A 19140-nucleotide genomic window follows, 5' to 3' on the forward strand; every position below is an offset into this window, starting at 1 on the left:
GAAAAATAAAAATAAAATCTCAATTGCTGAGCCAACAATTTCTCATTCTTTATCAGCTACACACATTTTTATTGCAAAATCTTATGACTGTTACTAACTCTGAAATGGCTCTGAGCATTAGAAGTCCCTAACACAGTTGAGGTTTCCAATGTGAAAGAGAACATCTTCGACACCAATTAGTAGAATATTTCCATCATCAAATTTCATTTTCCCTTAAAATTCCTTTCCAGGATATGCTAACAGACATTCCACTACAACTACGAAGATTCAATAGTGAAAACACACTGTGCTCAGCTGTATAGGCTTTAGTCTAATGTCTAGGGTTCCAACTTTTCAGTCTTTCCACATGGAGGACATCAGAGGATAGAGTAGAAGGTCTTGGAAAAGTTTAATAATGATGATTAATTCTTTGGATCAGTTTCTGCTTCCCAGGTAAAACCAATCTCCTACATTTATACTGTTTTCTATTCCTCATTTCCAATAATATAACTTCTATTTCCTCTGAATACCATTCAGGTTTATTTCTCTTCAAAATTCTTTCCTGTGAACCATCTCTTGTTATTTCATCAATCCATGATCTCTCATCACTGTTTATTTTTGCATTTTTTGTGACAAAGATAATATTTCTAAGTCACTTGATTGCTTTACTAATCCTGGCAAGATTATAAAATCCAAAATAGGTATATTTAAATTATTTGTAACTTTCCTAATATCCTATAGATTTGTTTGCACATTGTGCTCTTGTAGTAACTCTATGTGGAATATGTATAATAACTGAACTTTCTTTTTAGTTTTGTGAATATTAAAGAAATAATAAAAAGTAGGTGGGCAGACAGAGAGGTATGATAATTGTTTTAAGCAAGAAAATTTACAACTAGATTCATTTTTAAACTTTTCCTAATGGACTGAAAAAGAATCATGAAGTCATTCCTTTCCAAGTTATAGGACCCATTGAGCCTTGTTTTGTTGAAGCTCTACTTGAAGCCTGGAAAATGCACGTGGTAGGCAGGTTATGTCAAGTGGAGGCAGACAGTGGAATGTCTTAAAATACAACAAACATGAATGCATGCTTGATCAGGAGAACTACAGGGAGTCATTAGAGGGGGTAATATGGTCACAGCAGTGTGGATGGCAGACTATTTGCTTGATAATTTGCAGGACAGATTGGAAGTGTGAGAATCCCTCAGAGAAAGAATGTGAGGTAACCAGTTACCAAGGCCTTAAAAAAAAAAAAGCCACTCGAACAGTGTTCATCCACAAAGAGCCCTACAAGATTCCTGAAGGAACTAAATGGATCAGAACCTATGAAATGCCTTCCAGTGGTGGAGGGTGAAGCTAGAGAGATTAACACAGGAGTATTAATTCATCACAGAGTAAATGGAATTCTATCGATGTGGAGCCATCTTTTGAGTAGCTTTTAAAGGTAACTTAATTGAGCCAATAGATTATAATGAGTGAGACTACTTTAGTGATTGTATTGATTAATTCTTCAGAATGAACATAATATATAATTTCTCTTAATTAGTAGCATGATTTCTCTCATTTGGTACTGTAATTTCTCTCATTCAGTTCAGGTAAGAGCATCATGCCAACTCCAGGAGCAGATTGTTTTCCTTCTTGATTAGAAGAGGTTGAGAAATTTTAATGACTGAAAACTATTGTGCACAGATATTTAGAGTAGCTAAAGTTTATCTAAACTATTTAGTCTATATAAAGAAAGTAAGAATATGGGATATCTCAGGGAAGAGACATCTTTAAGGGTAAAGCAAGAAATACTTACTCAAGGGAGAATGCCAGCTAGCTTGAGTAAGAAGCTCTTGGGGTAAAGCAAGGAATACACACTCAAGAGAAAATGTGGAACACCCTCAAGCAACCCATCCATGCAGGATGTTAATATTTATAAAGGGAAAGTTGCTGGGAGCTGGACTAGAGGTAGAGCTAAGGTGGATTCACACAATTTGGTGCCAGTTTCTCCAGCTCTTGGGTCTCATGTTAATTTTTGCAGGCAAGGGCATGGATCAGACATGTGGGCCAAGGATGCAGGCAGGCTAAGTACAGGGACTGGGTTGCTCAGAGGTGCTTGTTTTGCATTTTAAAGATTCATGGGTATTTTGTACATCCCATCAGCTTGTAGGCATTTCTCTTTTTAGACTCTATTTTTCCTTTCCTCTATTCCCAATTTCTATCTAGAGGGAGAATGTAGGCCATCTGGAGAAGGAGAGATACTTTGGGGTGTCTCAAGCATTTATTTTAAAGGAAATGTGGTGATGTTTTGGCTTGGGAAGGTAAGTGGAAATTACATCAGTCTGGTGATCACAAGATGGTTTATGGTAGTCTGGCAATTTTCAGGATCCTGAAGTTGATGTCATTTCCATTATCTGAACAATAGATAACATGGGGAAAGTAGCCTATCTATAGGTTTTGCATCTCCCTTAGTTGGATCTATTCTAAAAATACCTGCATTAATGGGCAAATTACTGATGCACAGGACAATTTTAACAAGTGGGTGAATTTCCAGTAACTTTATGATTGAGGGAAGATTTGTAGTTTTCCCAGAAATTTGGAAATGATGGTCCCATTTCGGACCGTGCTGATGAGATGAGCTGGGTTCAAAGGAGCTGGCTACAACAACAAACTAAGAAAAGGGGGAAGAATCCATGCAACACACAAACATGAGTTTTCAGGGTGGGACTGCTCTGCAACCCAAGGGTCACCTACACTCTGGGCAGCGCTCGAAAAAAACGAGAGAGAAAGAGAGAGAGAGAGAGAGAGAGAACACCTTAACTCCCCTATTTATTGGGGAAAAGACATTCCATAGAATACTCCACCTATATAAGGCAAGGGGTAGGGTTTCAAAAGGTGGAGTTTTGCTTGGTGATGTCTTTTGGTCAGCAGATTGATTGGCATCTTGGCAAGTCACACCCATCTCAGGTGCTGTGTGGGATCACAGGCAGATCCAGAAAAAAAGGCACACTTGTGTCACACAGCCCAATTAACATGAAACTCCAGACCAGTCCCATCATATGCTCAAATGCACACAGCTCACACACACAGTCCATGGATGGCTCACGACATGACAGGTCTGTGAGAGAGAATTGAGCTCTGCAGTGAAGGTATGAGGAACTTTATCACAAGGCTTTTAAATTAGTTATATTTTTCTTGTCCTTCCTTTTGTTTCCTTTCCACCTATCTTTAATTACTTTTCTATCCTTTCTCACTTTTGATAAACGTGAGTCAGTTCACTTTTTAGTCACTGAAAATAAATGAAACAAGATTGGAACTTTCAGGCAAGCAAAAGTATGGTAGAAAAGGGCATAAAGTGCAGTATTAATTTCAGTTAAATGAAGTTAAGAAGATACTTTATTCCAAAATACATACGCTTTCAGTTATTACCACAGAAATATTACACACATAGATGATTCTTGTGACAGGAACTTAGACAGAATCTGAGACAAATGAGCACAAATATACAGGCAGAGTTTTAATCAGGAAAAGGGGAGAAGGGATTCACCTACAGTTGAAGGAAACAGCCCTGACTGAGAGAGAATTCAAAACTACCCATGAACCACAGAATGATCCAGAGCCTTTTATTGAATGGTGGGGGCTGGGAGGGTCTGGAATTCTTATGGTAAAATTTTTAAGAAGCTTGTTTCCTGTGGAAGACTCTAGCAGATATTTCCTGGCATCCCCTGCACCTGGTGTTTATGGTTGATCTGGTTAAATATAGAGGGATAAAGAAGGATATAATTTATACATTGCAGAGACTGAGAATAGGAAAAGACTTTTAGTAACAGATTAGGAATTGAGGCCCAAGAGTTCATTCACAATTTTGTTCCTCATTCTAGTCTGCTCTGTCTCAGCAAGCATGCATTAAACATGGCCCATGTTTATAGCTTCACCATTCACTTAGCCACATTGTGGAACAAATGTACGTGTCTGTCAGCATAACTAGATAAAGACAAGGTGGTATATGTACACAATGGAGTTTTATTTTGTCATAAAGAAAAACAAAGTTATGTTATTTGCATGAAAGTGGATGAAATTGTAGATCATTATGCTAAATTAGATTCAGAAAGTCAAGAGTTGTATGTTTCCTTCACATGTGGAAGCCAGAAAGAAAAAAAGGAAAGAAAAAGGACCTCTTGAAAATAGAAGACCACTAGACTTAAGGAAGGGGACTTTGGAAAGGAAGAAGTGGGAGATTGGGTGTACAAGGGAATGAAACATATCACATTGATGCATATATGAATATACCACAATGAATCCCTTTATTATGTAAAACTGTATTGTACCACTTTAAAAAAAATGTGCCATAACAGTTGACCTTAAATAGGCACGTGAGTTATGGGTACCATGTTGAAACTGTGCAGAGTCCAAGCAAACTCTTTTTTCTGCCTAACCCCACATAAAATCCTTAACCAGAGTTATTAGGAAGGGAAGTCATGAATGTTATAAAAGAATTGTTTGCTTAATGCCTTGTTTACTAAGTGAGCAATTATGGATGGCTTAAATTTAATGAAATAAGAAAATGCAGAAATATGGCTGGGATTAGCCCTAAATTTTTATCATATATTTGCAAATTGTGTTTTTTGCTATACTTTGTTATAATGGATTGTATCTCAACAAAAGAAGATGAAGGTCATATTAATTATTTTATCAAGTCTTGAATTAAGAAGTAGATATGCCAGGGAAAGGAAGACAACTTTTTATCTCAGAGCCACCTGACTCATTTTACCAGGGTCTTGAAGAAATGAAGACATATATGGAAACTTGAGATGACAAAACAGAGAAAGGTGTCAGGGAAGAGATCATGATGAATGGAAAGGGTTTGAGGAAGGTGATGAAAATGAAGAAAACCCTGAAAGCAATTACATTCATAGATCCTTGTTGATTAAAGATATTTGGAACTCAATAGGTTAATACATAGTTGGAAAAGAGGAAAGAGAAGGTGAAGCCCATAATAATTTTTGCATCATAAACTAGTTTAAAAAGGTTTGTCTATTGGCAAGGATATGGGAAAAAAGGTACACTCATACATTGCTGATGGGACTGCATATTGGTGCAGCCAATTTGAAAGCAGTATGGAGATTCCTTAGAAATCTGGGAATGGAACCACCATTTGACCCAGTTATCCCTCTCCTTGGACTATACCCAAAGGACTTAAAAACAGCATACTACAGGGACACAGCCACATCAATGTTTATAGCAGCACAATTCACAATAGCTAAACTGTGGAGCCAACCTGGATGCCCTTCAGTGAAAGAATGGATAAAAAAATGTGACATATATACACAATGGATTTTTACTCAGCAATAAAAGAGAATGAAATCATGGCATTTGCAGGTAAATGGATGGCGTTGGAGAACTAAGTGAAGTTAGCCAATCCCCAAAAACCAAATGCTTAATGTTTTATCTGATATAAGGAGGCTGACTCATAGTGGGGTATGGAGGGGGAGCATGGGAGGAATAGATGAATTCTAGAAAAGGAAGAGGGGTGGGGGGAGGGAGGAGGCAGGAAATTAGCAAGGATGGTGGAATGTGATGGACATCATTATCCAAAGTACATTTTCAAAGACATGAATTGGGTGTCAACCTACTTTATATACAAATAGAGATATGAAAAATTATGGTATATATGTGTAATAAGAATCGTAATGCAAAAAAAAAAACAAAGTACATGTATAAAGACATGAATTGGCATGAACACACTTTATATAGAAATATATGAAAAATTGTGCTCTATATGTGTAATAAGAATTGTAATGCATTTCACTATTGTGTATTTAAAAAATAAAATCAATTAAATAAATTTAAAAAAGCGTTTGTCAAAATAAAATTTGCATCAAAATTAAAGAAGGTATTTGAGAATATTAGAATAGGGAGAGACTGAACTCAAATTGGCAGAAACAAAAGGCAAGAACATTTTTAAGTTCCAGAGTGAGCTAATGGAAAAGTTCTGGAGAACATCACAGGGTAAGGTTTGATGGATGGGATATGTCAAGTACATTGAGTTATCCCTGAGTTTGCAAATGCTTTTGGGTGATTAGGCCATCTGTGCTTGCAAATTGGAGCCCATGGAAGTTAGGCACCTCCCCTCCTACAGAGTCTGGAAGATCAGGACACTGTTCCTTTCAGTGTTAACATTTCAAAGAGATGATTCTCAACCTTTCCTTGGGAAAGACAGTTTCTGTGTACTAAAACTGTCTGAAAGTTATGAGACAATTTATATCCATTTCAGTAAGGTAGAAAGAATTTAAATTGCAAATGTTATCAAATATATGCTCTAAGGTAAAGGAGGTCACAGCATAGTCACTAAGAAACCAGTCTAAGGTTAGTGGAACCAGGAGAATGTGAAGGACATCTTGGTCAGATTCTAGTATACTAACAATTTGGAAAGTTTTTTTTTTTCCTTTGCTTTGTTTTTTGTTTGTTTTCAGAAAGCAATGTATATCCTGGGACTTCAGGTCCATTTTTTCCCCTTGTTATAGAGGGGTTCCATGGCACTGAGGCAACCACGGCAGTCCAAAGCACTCAGTCCTTGCAATTCTGAAGGAAAGATTTCAAACAAGTTGCACAGAGTAACAGCCAGGAGTTTATTGGAGAAGGTCAAAGTAAGGACATACCACAAAGATACCGAGTGGACCATCTCTGGAGAGAACAACATAGCTCTTCAAGAGTCTGGGTTTTTAAGTTTTAGTCCCTTTATTCTTTAGGAATTTTCTCATATTCTCCTTTGTATTGATAAGTGGTTTATTTCCCTTTGTTTGTTTGTTTGTTTGTTTGTTTGTTTGTTTTTAATATAGCCCTCAGCAAATTTTCTTTGTGAAGGTCCATGATGACCTGGTTAGGAGAGGTAGCCATGACATGATTTTAAAACAGTAGTTTCTTTAAGAGGTTATTATTAATTATGGTTGAAGGAGGTGTGACATGCCAGTTTCTGATTTCCTGATGTCTGTCTGCTTTGATAAAGTTTCCTGTTGTTCCAAGTCCTGTGACTTATGGACTTGCTTTAATGTATGTTTGTTGTCTTCTCCTATCTACCTGCATGTGGCAGACTATTTACCCCAGCACTCTTATCTATAAATATTTACTGTAAAACTCCAAAGTGACAATAAGTGGACCAAAAACATCATATATGAAGATACTGAATAAGACAAAATGCCTGGACAGAGGGTTGTGTATGCTAATGTGGGTAACAGTGTTTTAAACAGAGAAAATTTTAAAGTTTCAGAAGTGATATTCTGCAGTATTGTAGGAAAAGAGGGTAGAGTGCAACTCCAGCTGGGAAATTTAAGAAAGTCAAAGAAGATTCACAGAAAAAGAAAACTTAGAACAAAAGGATGACTTAGCAAGAAGATGGGAAACAGTACATGCAAAATGGTAGCATGAGAAGGCAGCCTGCCCACTCATGGAAAAGCAAATAGCTTTCTGAGGATAGAATGTGGGAGAAACATGAGGCAAGGGCAGAAGCTTAGAGTGCCCTGGTAAGGAACTTGGCCCACAACTAATATGTATGAAGAGACTATGATGTTCATATTTGCATTTTAAAAACACACCCTTGAGGGTAGAATCAATGATGGGCTGCAGAAGAAATGTGGAACAAAAGAGTGTTCAGTGGTCTGAAAGACAACATGGATTCAAGATTAAACAAATCAGACTCATAGCTTAGATATTACAGAGAGAATACACAAATCAAAAATGACTGGAAAATTTCCCATCGAAGAGGAAAAATTAGCTTCTCTTCAAAAAGTGGAATGAAGAAACAGTTTTAAGCCTCAGTCCATGTGTTTGCTACTTTACTAAGCTGAGAGTGATTCTGGACCTACATACAGAGTTCAGATAAGATGGTTATATGATCATATTTCCAAGAAAGGTCCATGCAAATACAAGATTCCATTCTTTCCCCATCTTAATTTCTTTTTTAAACTTTTATTGTTTAGTAAAGCAGTCAACATGTAAATAAGGACTCTCATTATATCTATATAATTTTTAAGACAATTTCTAGATCATACAAAAGACACAATAACTCTCAGAGTTACTATAGAGTTATTGTCGAGTCTGGGAAGAGAAATCTAATTCTCAAATTACAATACTGAGGACTTTCTAAATAGCATGCATTTTATCTTGGCTCTGTGTCTGGTTTCTCTCTGCTATAGAGTCTCCTTTCTGCTTACACGTGTTTCAGTTCCATTATATTGATGAGTATCGATTTTGTAGCAGAGATGCTTTGCACACAGTACTACTGTGACGGTTAAAATCCACCATAAAAACTATGTATTTCTATGATTAAAAATAAATCAAAATATCTCCAGAGGAATTTAGGGGATGGTGCTAAACAACACATCTGTGCCATGTGTTAAGATATGGTTAATTGTGTGATTAATGTATTACTTTTTCAAACTTCATCTTGAAACTAGAAAAATCCTTTATAAACCATGGTTTAACTTTAATATTTCATACAAAGGTTTCACAAGTTAATTCAATAAGCTCCATGTGTATACTTTAACAAAAAAAGAAAAGTCTATCCTCAGATCTCAATTCTCATTTTTTTTATTTCCATGGAAATCTTCATCAATTTTTAATATAATTACTTTAAGTAGATGTTCGAGCCTCTTATTCTGATAATAGAAATGCAGTAGAAAAAAAAGTGATATTTTGGAAGGATTCATGAGTTTGGTAATGTTCATGAAAATAAACCAAACCTGAAGAAATTTGAGGGTTGCTTTAAAGATGTCAAAATAATTAATTTTATTAAAATGATGAATTATGAAAACATATTCTTAAAGTCACAATTATGAAGAGAAATTAAATTGTTGGACGTCATACTAACCTAAACATTTAAATCACATTTGATTTCATACAAATACATAAACCCAAGCATTTTCATTTTTATGTCTCAACTTCTTGCATCGTGTGTCACAAACAAGTTTCAAGCAGATATATCTCAGTTAAGCCTTCAAAGTAAAGTGTAAATTGTAAAAATGTAGACAATGGTTTATTTGTTTAATTCTGCATCGTATATTTCATAGCAAATATATCTTTTTGCAGATTTAGTTAAACTGTCTAGAGCTTCCTGGGTGAAAAAAACAAGCTATATAAATGCAAAGTAGTCTTTGAAATATTTATGTTGGCAAATGTATGCCAGAAAAGATAGTATATTTAATACACAAAGGTGTGTGTGAGGAGGAATCGAAATGTTTGTGATATCAGGATTAGATTCTAGCTAAGAAATTGTCTGCAGAGAGACTAAAAAGAAAAACAAGCTGTACTGTCCTGTACCTGTACCAGTGGCAGAACTGAACCATCATAGTGGATTTAACAGTGATAGAATGTTGGGGATCATGTCTTTCCCAGGTGAAGAAGTGGACAGACAGCTTTGCAGAGATGCCATCTTCCCCATTCCTGTGGCCTGTGATGCCCCATGCCCAATGGACTGTGTGCTCAGCGCCTGGTCTACGTGGTCTTCCTGCTCACACACCTGCTCAGGAAAAACCACAGAAGGGAAACAGATACGAGCCCGGTCCATTCTGGCCTATGCAGGGGAAGAAGGTAAGTCTATCATCATCAGACAGGACTGAGTTTTGGAAATTTGCATGCATTTACTTTTTATAGCTGGCTAAGATGATAGTCTATGAAAATTAACTAACAGAAATCCAGTGATCCAAGGATATTTCTCATCTGCTAATGTGGTGGGCAGCTTGATTCTGTCCCCTCAAATTAATATTGAAAATGGATCTTTAATAAAGGAGGAAAGACTGGTACAAGTGAAATTATTTTGCTTTTTTCCTCTCACCTCATAATTCTGGTTCTTTCTATTCCTAAGTGTTAAACCTGTGAAAAAGTAAAAATGATTCCAATTTCCAGTTGTTTCTTGGATTTTTCTCTGTTTTAGTAGTAAGTTTTGCCCTTTGAAACCATATCCTACTCTTTAATAAAAGAATCATCTGTGTGCAATAAGAAATGTTATTTTAAATCAACACCACCACGGCTACTGCTTGGCTGAGAATTACATGTACTTTCTACCATTCAGGCTTCTGAACATGGACTCTGAGATCAAAAGGTCTCATGTATACTTTTGGTTCATTTTCAAAGTATGCTGCTTCTAAATCATTTCATCCTATTGGGTTAATAAAGCATGTTTGCTGCAGATTTACATCTCACTAGCAAGCTTTATTGCTGAGGAATACAAGGGTTTTGGTAATTGTCTCTCAAGATGATATCCAAATGTTAATTTGGCTTCAGTGTTTACTGGGTAATATAATGTCATACTTAATCCTGTCATTCTGGAAAATGACACAGGAATAAGGAACTAGAAGTAGATCAAGTTGTCTGACAGTAAGACATGTTCTTTCTCAACAATACAGAGGTGCTATTTAAATATTATCAAGTTAAATGACCCTTCTCTTTATCCACATTCAGCACTGACAAATAATGATTTCTATTTGTAGCAAGCATGTGTTTCTATGTATTCCTGAAAATGAATAATTTTGAAAGAATTCTGTGGGATTTATACCTTTTTTAATTTTTCCATTTATGGAGTACTTTAGTGAGACACCTGAATAGTATTGATATTTAATCAAACTTGCTACCTGTGTATGTAACAACTATGCAAACATAGCTCTGTTGGGCTTGCATATGAGTGTTTACATGAGTGAAAAATTCTTCTTATTATTTATTTCTTATTAAATAAAAGTCAGTCTATGGGAAAATTTAGAATTTCTTTGTAGGGTCTAAAAGTATTTACCTATTACTTAAATATAAACTTAACTGTTTGCTACAAAAAAAGAATGCACCTATTAAAAATAGAAACTTTTGGAGAGAAAACTACATTCCTTTTGTTGTCAAATATTAACTCTAACCTCATATAGATTATATTCAGACTTCAAAGTCTATCAGCTCAGATTATGCCTTGAGCTTCATTAAAATTAGATCTGTGGTCACCCTGTTTTCTATAAATCCATTATACTCTGCAGACACTTGCTGTGTGACTAGTAATAAGTGACTCTTCACCCTGAATCACATGGCAAGGATTTTGCTATGCTTGCAAAAACTCACCAGATCATTATTTCTATAGACAAGCTTCACACTGAAAGGTCATGGAATGTTTTAAAGGCAGAAATTTATGATTGTGCTTTGATATGTATCATCCACTTAATTTGAAAGGGTGGGGCTTTGATAATTTTTAATTAAGTCTAGTAGCTGCATCATAATAAGCAAGTCATGCTAGGAAATTATAGATGGCTATGCAATAAATCATAGGGCATGAATTCAAAACATAATGCTTAATAGGAACTGCAGTGAAGATTGTAAATGGAGAATGTGCTGTCCTTTGTTAATAACATTTCTAAAAACTGATATAAACTGCATGAAATATTTCATGAAGAATTTATCTTTTAAAACATTTATTTAATAACTATTACTTGCTGAACGCTGAATCACATTTTTATTTTACTTAAAATGAACCTTTTATAATTCTGCATTATTTTTCAGATGATTTACAACCATATCTGTAAAAAGTTTTTAAATGTTTCCTGTTAGGTAATACTTCATAATTCTACAAAAGTTAAGTCTTTGTATTAAAGCTTTGTATGTGTCTTAAATTTTCTTAAGTTTCTCTGGAAAAGCAAATTATTGTGATAATTTTAAAGAAAAATATCACAGTAGAAAAATTATATATGAAATATTTAGATAAGAAATTATACAATTTTGTGGTGAAATAACCCATAGGACAAGTCCCTTTGCAAAGTATATCTGGATTTGCAAAATAAATGCTACAAACTATCCTTTTTTAAAATTTATCTCTGTCAGTACAGCATCATTATACTGAAAATTAGATTATATCTTATAATTATTAAGGATAGATTAATTTGTGCTGCAGTAACAGATAGTCCAGAAGTTTGGAACTTAAAAGAAGGAAGGTTTACTTATTTCTTCTTCAAGGGAATTTAGCTACAATTCTGGATTAATTCTCCAGGGCAGTTTGTCCTTCAAAAGATGTCTCAGCATTATACTATCATATGGCATCCTATTTCCATAATTCCTAAAAGAAGAACGTGCTTGGAGAGTCTATTGATTTAAACACAGAAGAAACTAAATTTTTCCATCTAGAAATGATTTTTATCATTTCTCACTTTTTTGGCTAAAATTAATCATATAACTTAACTTCAAGGGGGTATACAGAATACAGTGCTAGTATGTGCTTGACGAAGAAGAATGCAGCTACTGGTCTTAGCCCTGATTTACTCAGTCTTCTTATTTATATATGTATTTATATCTGTATCCATAGATATATAGTAAAATGCTATTCTATATGGCCCCAATTTAGTAGATAAAACAGGTCTCTTTCTCCCTCTTAAACAAATTATAGAATAATTGAATGGCACTCCTTTTTACCTTATTTCCTTTCCTTCCATTTCTTTCTTGTCCCTCTTTCTTCCTGGACAATTCTATCCAAAAGGCCATTAGGTGGAATCAAGCAGGTGCCAGAAGGTGGGGGTCAGCACTAGTCCTAAGTGGGCTGTTAGAACCCAACCTGAGTGAGAAGAGCATCCAGAGGAGGAGGGGTGGCCTGGCATGGAATTTCAGAGTCACTGAATAGTGTAAAGGGCAGAATCACATAGGTTGTATGAGACGGTGGAAGCAGAGGCCAGTACAGGATGTCAGAGCACAAGCAGAACAAAGATGGGCACTCAGTATCCATGAAGGCAGCCAGCCCAGTGTGGAGTGGCAGAACCAGGCCGGGTTGTGGAAGGTTTCTAGAATATGGAGTAGCCTGAGGCAGGGTGTCAGAAAAGGGCACAGTGACAAAAATACCCTGTTGGGGCAAATATGTTAAGAAAGAAAACTAAATTAAACCCTGAGGTATTGTTTGCAGATTGGAAGTTATCAGTGTAATTTTATGGTGTTCATTTTAATTTACTGGGTTTAGTTATTCATGACAGTAGAAACCATTTTTATACAATTATACAAGCATGGAATACATCGTACTCTAGTTAGGACATCATTCTTGTGGATGCACATGATGGTGGGCTTCACTGTGATGTTTTCATTTATGTACATAGGAAAATTATGCCATATTCATTCCACTGTATTTCCTTTTCCTATCCCTTCTTCTTTCCCTCCATTCCCCATTGTCTAATCTACTGAACTTCTATCCCTGCATACCTTATTGTGGGTTAGCTACACATATCAGAGAGAACATTTGATCTTTGGCTTTGGGAATTGGCATATTTCACTTAGCATGATAGTCTCAAGATCTATCCATTTACTGGCAAATGTCATGTAGTGATTCTTTATGGCTGAGTAATACTCTGTTTTATATATATATATATATATATATATATATATATATATATATATATATATATATATATATATATATCACATTTTCTTTATCCATTCATCTGTTAAAGGGCACCTAGGTTGGTTCTATAGCTTAGCTATTGTGAATTGAACTGCTATATACATTGATGTGGCTGTGTCACTGTAGTATGCGGATTTTACGTCCTTTAGGTATATACTAAGGAGTGGAATAACTAAGTTAAATTGTGGGTCCATTCCTAGTTTTCTGAGGAATCTCCATACTGCTTTCCAGAGTAGATGTACCAATTTTTAGTCCCACCAGCAACATATCAGTGTACCTTTTCCCCCACATCCTTGCCAACATTTATTGTTGCTTGTACTCTTGATGATTGCCATTCTGACTGGTGTATGATGAAATCTCAAGTGTACTTTAACTTGCATTTGTTTAATTTCTAGAAATGTTGAACCTTTTTTCAAACATTTGTTGGCCATTCATATTTCTTCTTCCATAAAGTGTTTTTTCAATTCGTTTGCTCATTTATTGATCGGGTTATTTTTTTTTGGGGGGGGGGGGGTGTTAAGTTTAAATCCATATGTAGTAGAATGAAATTTAATCCCTATCTCTCACCCTGCACAAAACTCAACTCAAAGTAGATCAGGGACCTAGGTATTTGACCAAAAACCCTGTACCTACTAAAAGAAAATGTAAGCCCAACATTCCAACATATCAGCTCAGGAAATGACTTCCTGAATAAGACTTCTAAAGCACAAGAAGTAAAATCAATAATCATTAGTTTGGCATCAAACTAAAAAACTTCTTCACAGAAAAGGAAACAATCAAAAACATGAAAAGGAAGCCTACAGAAATATTTGCCACCTGCATCTCAGATAAAGCATTAATTTCCAGCATACATAAAGAACCCCAAAAAATTATGGTTTTTAATTTGTAAAAGTAGATATAAAAATATAAATGTAAGGTGTGTGAATATATAGCTGGATTTATGTCCATATCCACAAGTATTATTAGCTCAATTTACTGGAAAGACACCAAGAGTGGGAAGACTGCAACATCAGTAAGTCCATGTAACACTAAGATCTTGGTTTCATTTCTTTTTTCTTTCATTTTTCTTTTCCTTTCTTCTTTTTTTATGTGTATGTGTGGGTGTGTGTATGCTTGTGCACACTTAGGATTGAACCCAGGGCCTTGTGTATGCTAAGCATATTCTCAGTCATGGAGCTCCATCTCCAGCTCCAGATCTTGATTTCTAACACCATCTCTAATAAAAGGAAGCAGGCTTTTTGGAGAAATGGTGGATTCCAGGGCTGTGATAGGAAAAGTAGAAGATGGCCCTGAAGAATCTTGTGCTAGTAAGAAAAGAAAAGAGGACTATGTCTAGAGCCCAAGAAGCAGAAGCATGCTTGAAGAATCTCCCACTGTTCACATAGACAAACAATTTGAATAACAGAATAGTGATCCTAATAGATCATGACCCATTAAATAAAATTAGAAAATATGGATTAACATTTGTAATAAATAAAAAATAAATAAATTGAACATCTAGTGAAGAGCAATATATTTACTTAGCCTCAAGTATCTCTTATTGGAAAAGTCTTACATGTACCACTTGAATCCAGTCATCAAAGTTAATGTCACCAGTAATGGATCAAATCAAAATCTTGTATCCTCCATGTGACACAGTGAGAACATGACATCATTCTCTGATATTCTGTCAAAAAATGCATATATAGAATCTAATTATGAATATCAGAAAATCCTAATCAGAAGGTACCATACAAAATATCTGACATTTACTCTTCCAGAATATCTAAATTTTAAAAATTAGAGAACTATTCCAGATTAAAGTAGATTTAACAATAAACATGACATCTAAATATAATATTTGATTCTGAACTGAACCCTTGAGCTATGAAGGCTATTTTGGGGCACTTGACAAATTTGAATGGGTTCTCAGAATTAGATAGTAATAATATATCAGTGTTGATATCCTAATTTTGAATATTAGATGTGATGATATATAGAAGAATCCCCTTGATTATGGGAAATACACCCTAAGGTATTTACAGTAATCAATATAATTTTGTCAACTTTATCTAGATGATCTAGCAAAACATTTTTTGATATGGTACTTTTGATTTTACAGTAACTCTGAAGTTGGTTTAAATTTTTTAAAAAAGAAAAAAATAGAATATGAACAATGTGTATATAGTCGCTTTCCACACAATCATGAATAATAATATATAGTATCAACCACATTCAAAAAATAATCATAAATGTTTCTTATTGAAATGTAATTTGGAAACTAAATCATAAGTTGTAGCCAACCAGAAGTAGTTAACACACTGGAGAATGTAAGAGTGATTTTTTTCACTTAAAAAAAAAAAAGAAAAGGTGTTTCCGTGTCTTTAGTGCATGTATGTGGAGGTGTGTGTATCTTATTTTCTACTTCTTCTAGCTAAATAAAATTGACAATGTGCTTTTATAGAATTCTATGATACTTAAGGTTAATGTCTTCCTAGTATTGTATAAACTGTAGGATTTTTCTCAAAAAGCTACTTTAAAGTTATGTGTAAAAGTTCTGAAAGAAAGCAATTTTTAATACTGAACTTGGCATATTTAATATAAAAATAGTAATGTAGTGATGAATTTGAACAAGAAATTAAATATTGATATTAGATTTTTAGACCTCTCAATTTTTTGAATCTCCTTGCAGATTCAAATGCTCAGCAAGCTTCATTTAAAAAGAAAAAAAAAATAATGTTCATAATGTTTTTCACTCAGTATAATAACAACTTCTGTTAATTTTCATTATATAGTTAATCATCCTTACAGAGAGAAAAATGAGAGAATGTTTATTTTTGCAAAGTTCAGAATGACATGATATAACTTCATTAGCCAAATACCAATGTGCCCTATACCCACTTTATTCACAGAGAAAAAATAGATGCAGATTAAAATAGAATCGTTCCAATTTTTTTCTGAAATGATTTGGTAGTCTTCAAAATCATTTTACAATGCAAAAACATGAAGGGTAGTAATATTTCTACTTTAACTTCTTCATTTTCTACAGCTAAAGTATTTTAATTCTAAGAGCCAGAAAGCACCCATATTTCCTAGAGGATGTGGAGGAACCCAGGATGTATATACGTACAACCTACAACTCTGGTTTCTAAGTAAATACTGGCACTTCTCCACCCCCCCACTCTTGACCTTGAAGAGGGACTTCTGCTTCAATCTGTCTCCACATGAGCACCACACAGGATTTACGAAGGCTCCACAGCAGGAAGTAGTCTACTTCTTTATGCAAGGAGAAAAGTGGGGATGGGGCTGCACTGCAGCAGAATCTCCTGAATACTCTTGAGGCTAAAGCTCTTTAGGATTCATTTCTCCCCAAGCATGCCCTTACCAATGTACTTTTCATCCAGCAGTAGTCTGCAATCAAAAGGATTGGGCTGCAATATTAGACACTATCAGAAGCACCTTGTGGCTTCCTCATCACATCCACTTGGTGTCCCTCCTTATCCCTGTGCAAGTTACTCTCCACTTAGGAGTTTATCAATATTGCTAATTCCCAAGGCCATGCCTCCTTGCCTCCGTTTGCTTTTATTTATTTATTTTTTCTTCTGCTTTGATAAAATCCTCCCTCCCTTCCCTGTCTTCTCATAACTCTTCTTTACAAAACCCTACTCCTTCAAAACTCATCTCAGTGCCTCCTACCTGAGGCATTTTTCAGTCTCCAAAAAGTAATGGAATCTTCTGCCTTTGAATTCTAAATTGTACTAAATACTTCTCTTAATGTAATTATGACAATCCACATAGAAAAATACTCATTTCTATGCTTGTCTTATGCCCTGACTACCCTTCCTCACTGCATTATAATATACCTGTAGTAGCAAGGACAATTTCTAACCCCTCTAGTGTCCCTTAAAGTATCCCACATGAACACTGCACACCACACTAAACGTATTTGTGTGCAATTTTTTTTTTTAAAGAAGGTTCTTTGTTTCACTCCGTCATATAAATTGCAAAGGTTATCAATGCCCAGAATCAGAAACATAGCTTTGATCTGGTACATCCCAGCAAAGATTGATGTCAGAAGAAAATGTCACTATTTTATTTCTAAGAGAAGTCCAGTTAGTAGTTGACATTTTCCTCCCTGGACCTAGCAATTGAACCCAAGGTTGCTCTACCACTGAGTACATCCTCAGCCCTTTTTATTTTTTTATTTTGAGACAGGGTCTCACTAGAGTTGCTCAGACTAGCCTCAAACTTGTGATCCTCCTGCCTCAGCCTCCCAAATAGCTGGGAATAAAGGTGTGTGCCACCACACCTGGTAATAATTGATATTTTTATATGAGTATAAATGTTCCTTCACAAAACAGAAGTTCATCCAGATCCCATAAAGTCCTTCCCTTTGATGGAATCATAGAAAGTCTAAATAGTAACTTTCATACAAAGCATATATTTGTATATGCAAAAAGATTTTTTTAAAATATGGCTATTGCTAATTTTGTCATAGGTCACATTTTACATCTTTTACAGTATGGTAGAAATATTCCCAGATGTCTGGAATTAGATCATTCCATAAATAATAGATACATTCAATATTATACTTATCAATTTTTCTACCATAAAATTATTCCCCAAACAACAAGACAATGCTGCAAAGACTGATTACTCCAACCCAGACTTTCAGAATTGCCATATTGTTGTTATAATTAAGACCACATTGGGGCTTATCTGTGCAAGGATCCTGACAATAGCCCCAAATTGCTGATGTAGCTTTAATGTGGATTGGGGCAAGAAAATAAATAGCCTTTATGTCTGTAAACTTAACAGCTATCTTGCAGATCCTCGACATGTTATGCTGATATTGTAGAAGTTTTTTTCCTTATCATTTTTCCAAAGCCAACTAGTTAATTCCAATGTCAAAAATAATTCAGAGTTTTAAAATCACAGTTTAAATAGCATACATATGTTCACAATGAAAGTAGTGTAAGTAAACAAGCATATTTTGGGTGGAAGCTTATTAATTTAGTATTACATATAAAGGACTGTTAAAATAATGTTATGTATGTGCATGTGTGTATATGTGTGTGTGTGTGTGTGTGTATATATATATATATATATATATATATATATTATGTTTATATATATATAAACACGTGCTTGAGAATTAAGAGTGAATAAATCTGGCGCCTCAGGGAATGAGTAATATGAGTGCTCATTTACTTTTCCCCAATCCAATTAGTGTGTTTTAAGATTCATTTCTATTCAAATCCTAAACTTCTTTGCAGGAACTGCTGGGGTCACGGAGCTATATGATGGAAGATAGGATATGAACTGTGACAGATGGTTTCACCTTCATGAAGCAGGGAACATTAATGAAATGCTGTTTAATGCAGGTTGTTCTGATATTGAGACCACATTCAACACTGTATAAATGATTCTAAATTGCCATGAAATTCTCACATATACAGCCTACTGATTTATATGCCAAGTAGAGAGATGTCCTTAAACATAAAGGAGGAGACACGTGAAGCTCAGCTTAGGGTGTGGCCACTGGAATCAAACTGTCAATAAAGTGAGCAACAAATTCCTCCAGGACCCTAGCTTAACAACATAAGACTTTTCACTTTCATAATTGGCATCAGAAATAGCAGTATTAAGAAACTGGACTTCTAAATTCCTCATCATTACAATGGTCACATCATTTAATCTGTTGGAGCTCATCCACTTAATATTTTTTAACTCATATGACAATTGTGAACACAAAATGAGGCCTCATCATGGAGTACTTACAATGCAGCTAGCACATA

General features: G+C 35.0%; 2 protein-coding genes across 3 annotated transcripts in view; one reads left to right on the top strand and one right to left on the bottom strand.

Annotated features, from left to right (window-relative positions):
- The window catches only part of THSD7A (thrombospondin type 1 domain containing 7A), a 394233-nt gene that overhangs the window by 282195 nt on the left and 92898 nt on the right, over positions 1-19140 (top strand). The window contains exon 7 of the mRNA XM_081283672.1: positions 9355-9549. Coding sequence (XP_081139798.1) covers positions 9355-9549 — 195 coding nt within the window. The remainder of the gene's footprint in view (positions 1-9354; positions 9550-19140) is intronic.
- PHF14 (PHD finger protein 14) overlaps positions 1-19140 on the bottom strand; it is a 604994-nt gene that overhangs the window by 114460 nt on the left and 471394 nt on the right. The window lies entirely within an intron of this gene.

Source organism: Spermophilus citellus, assembly GCF_964194105.1.
Source record: "Spermophilus citellus genome assembly, chromosome: 3".
Classification (NCBI taxonomy): Eukaryota; Metazoa; Chordata; class Mammalia; order Rodentia; family Sciuridae; genus Spermophilus; species Spermophilus citellus.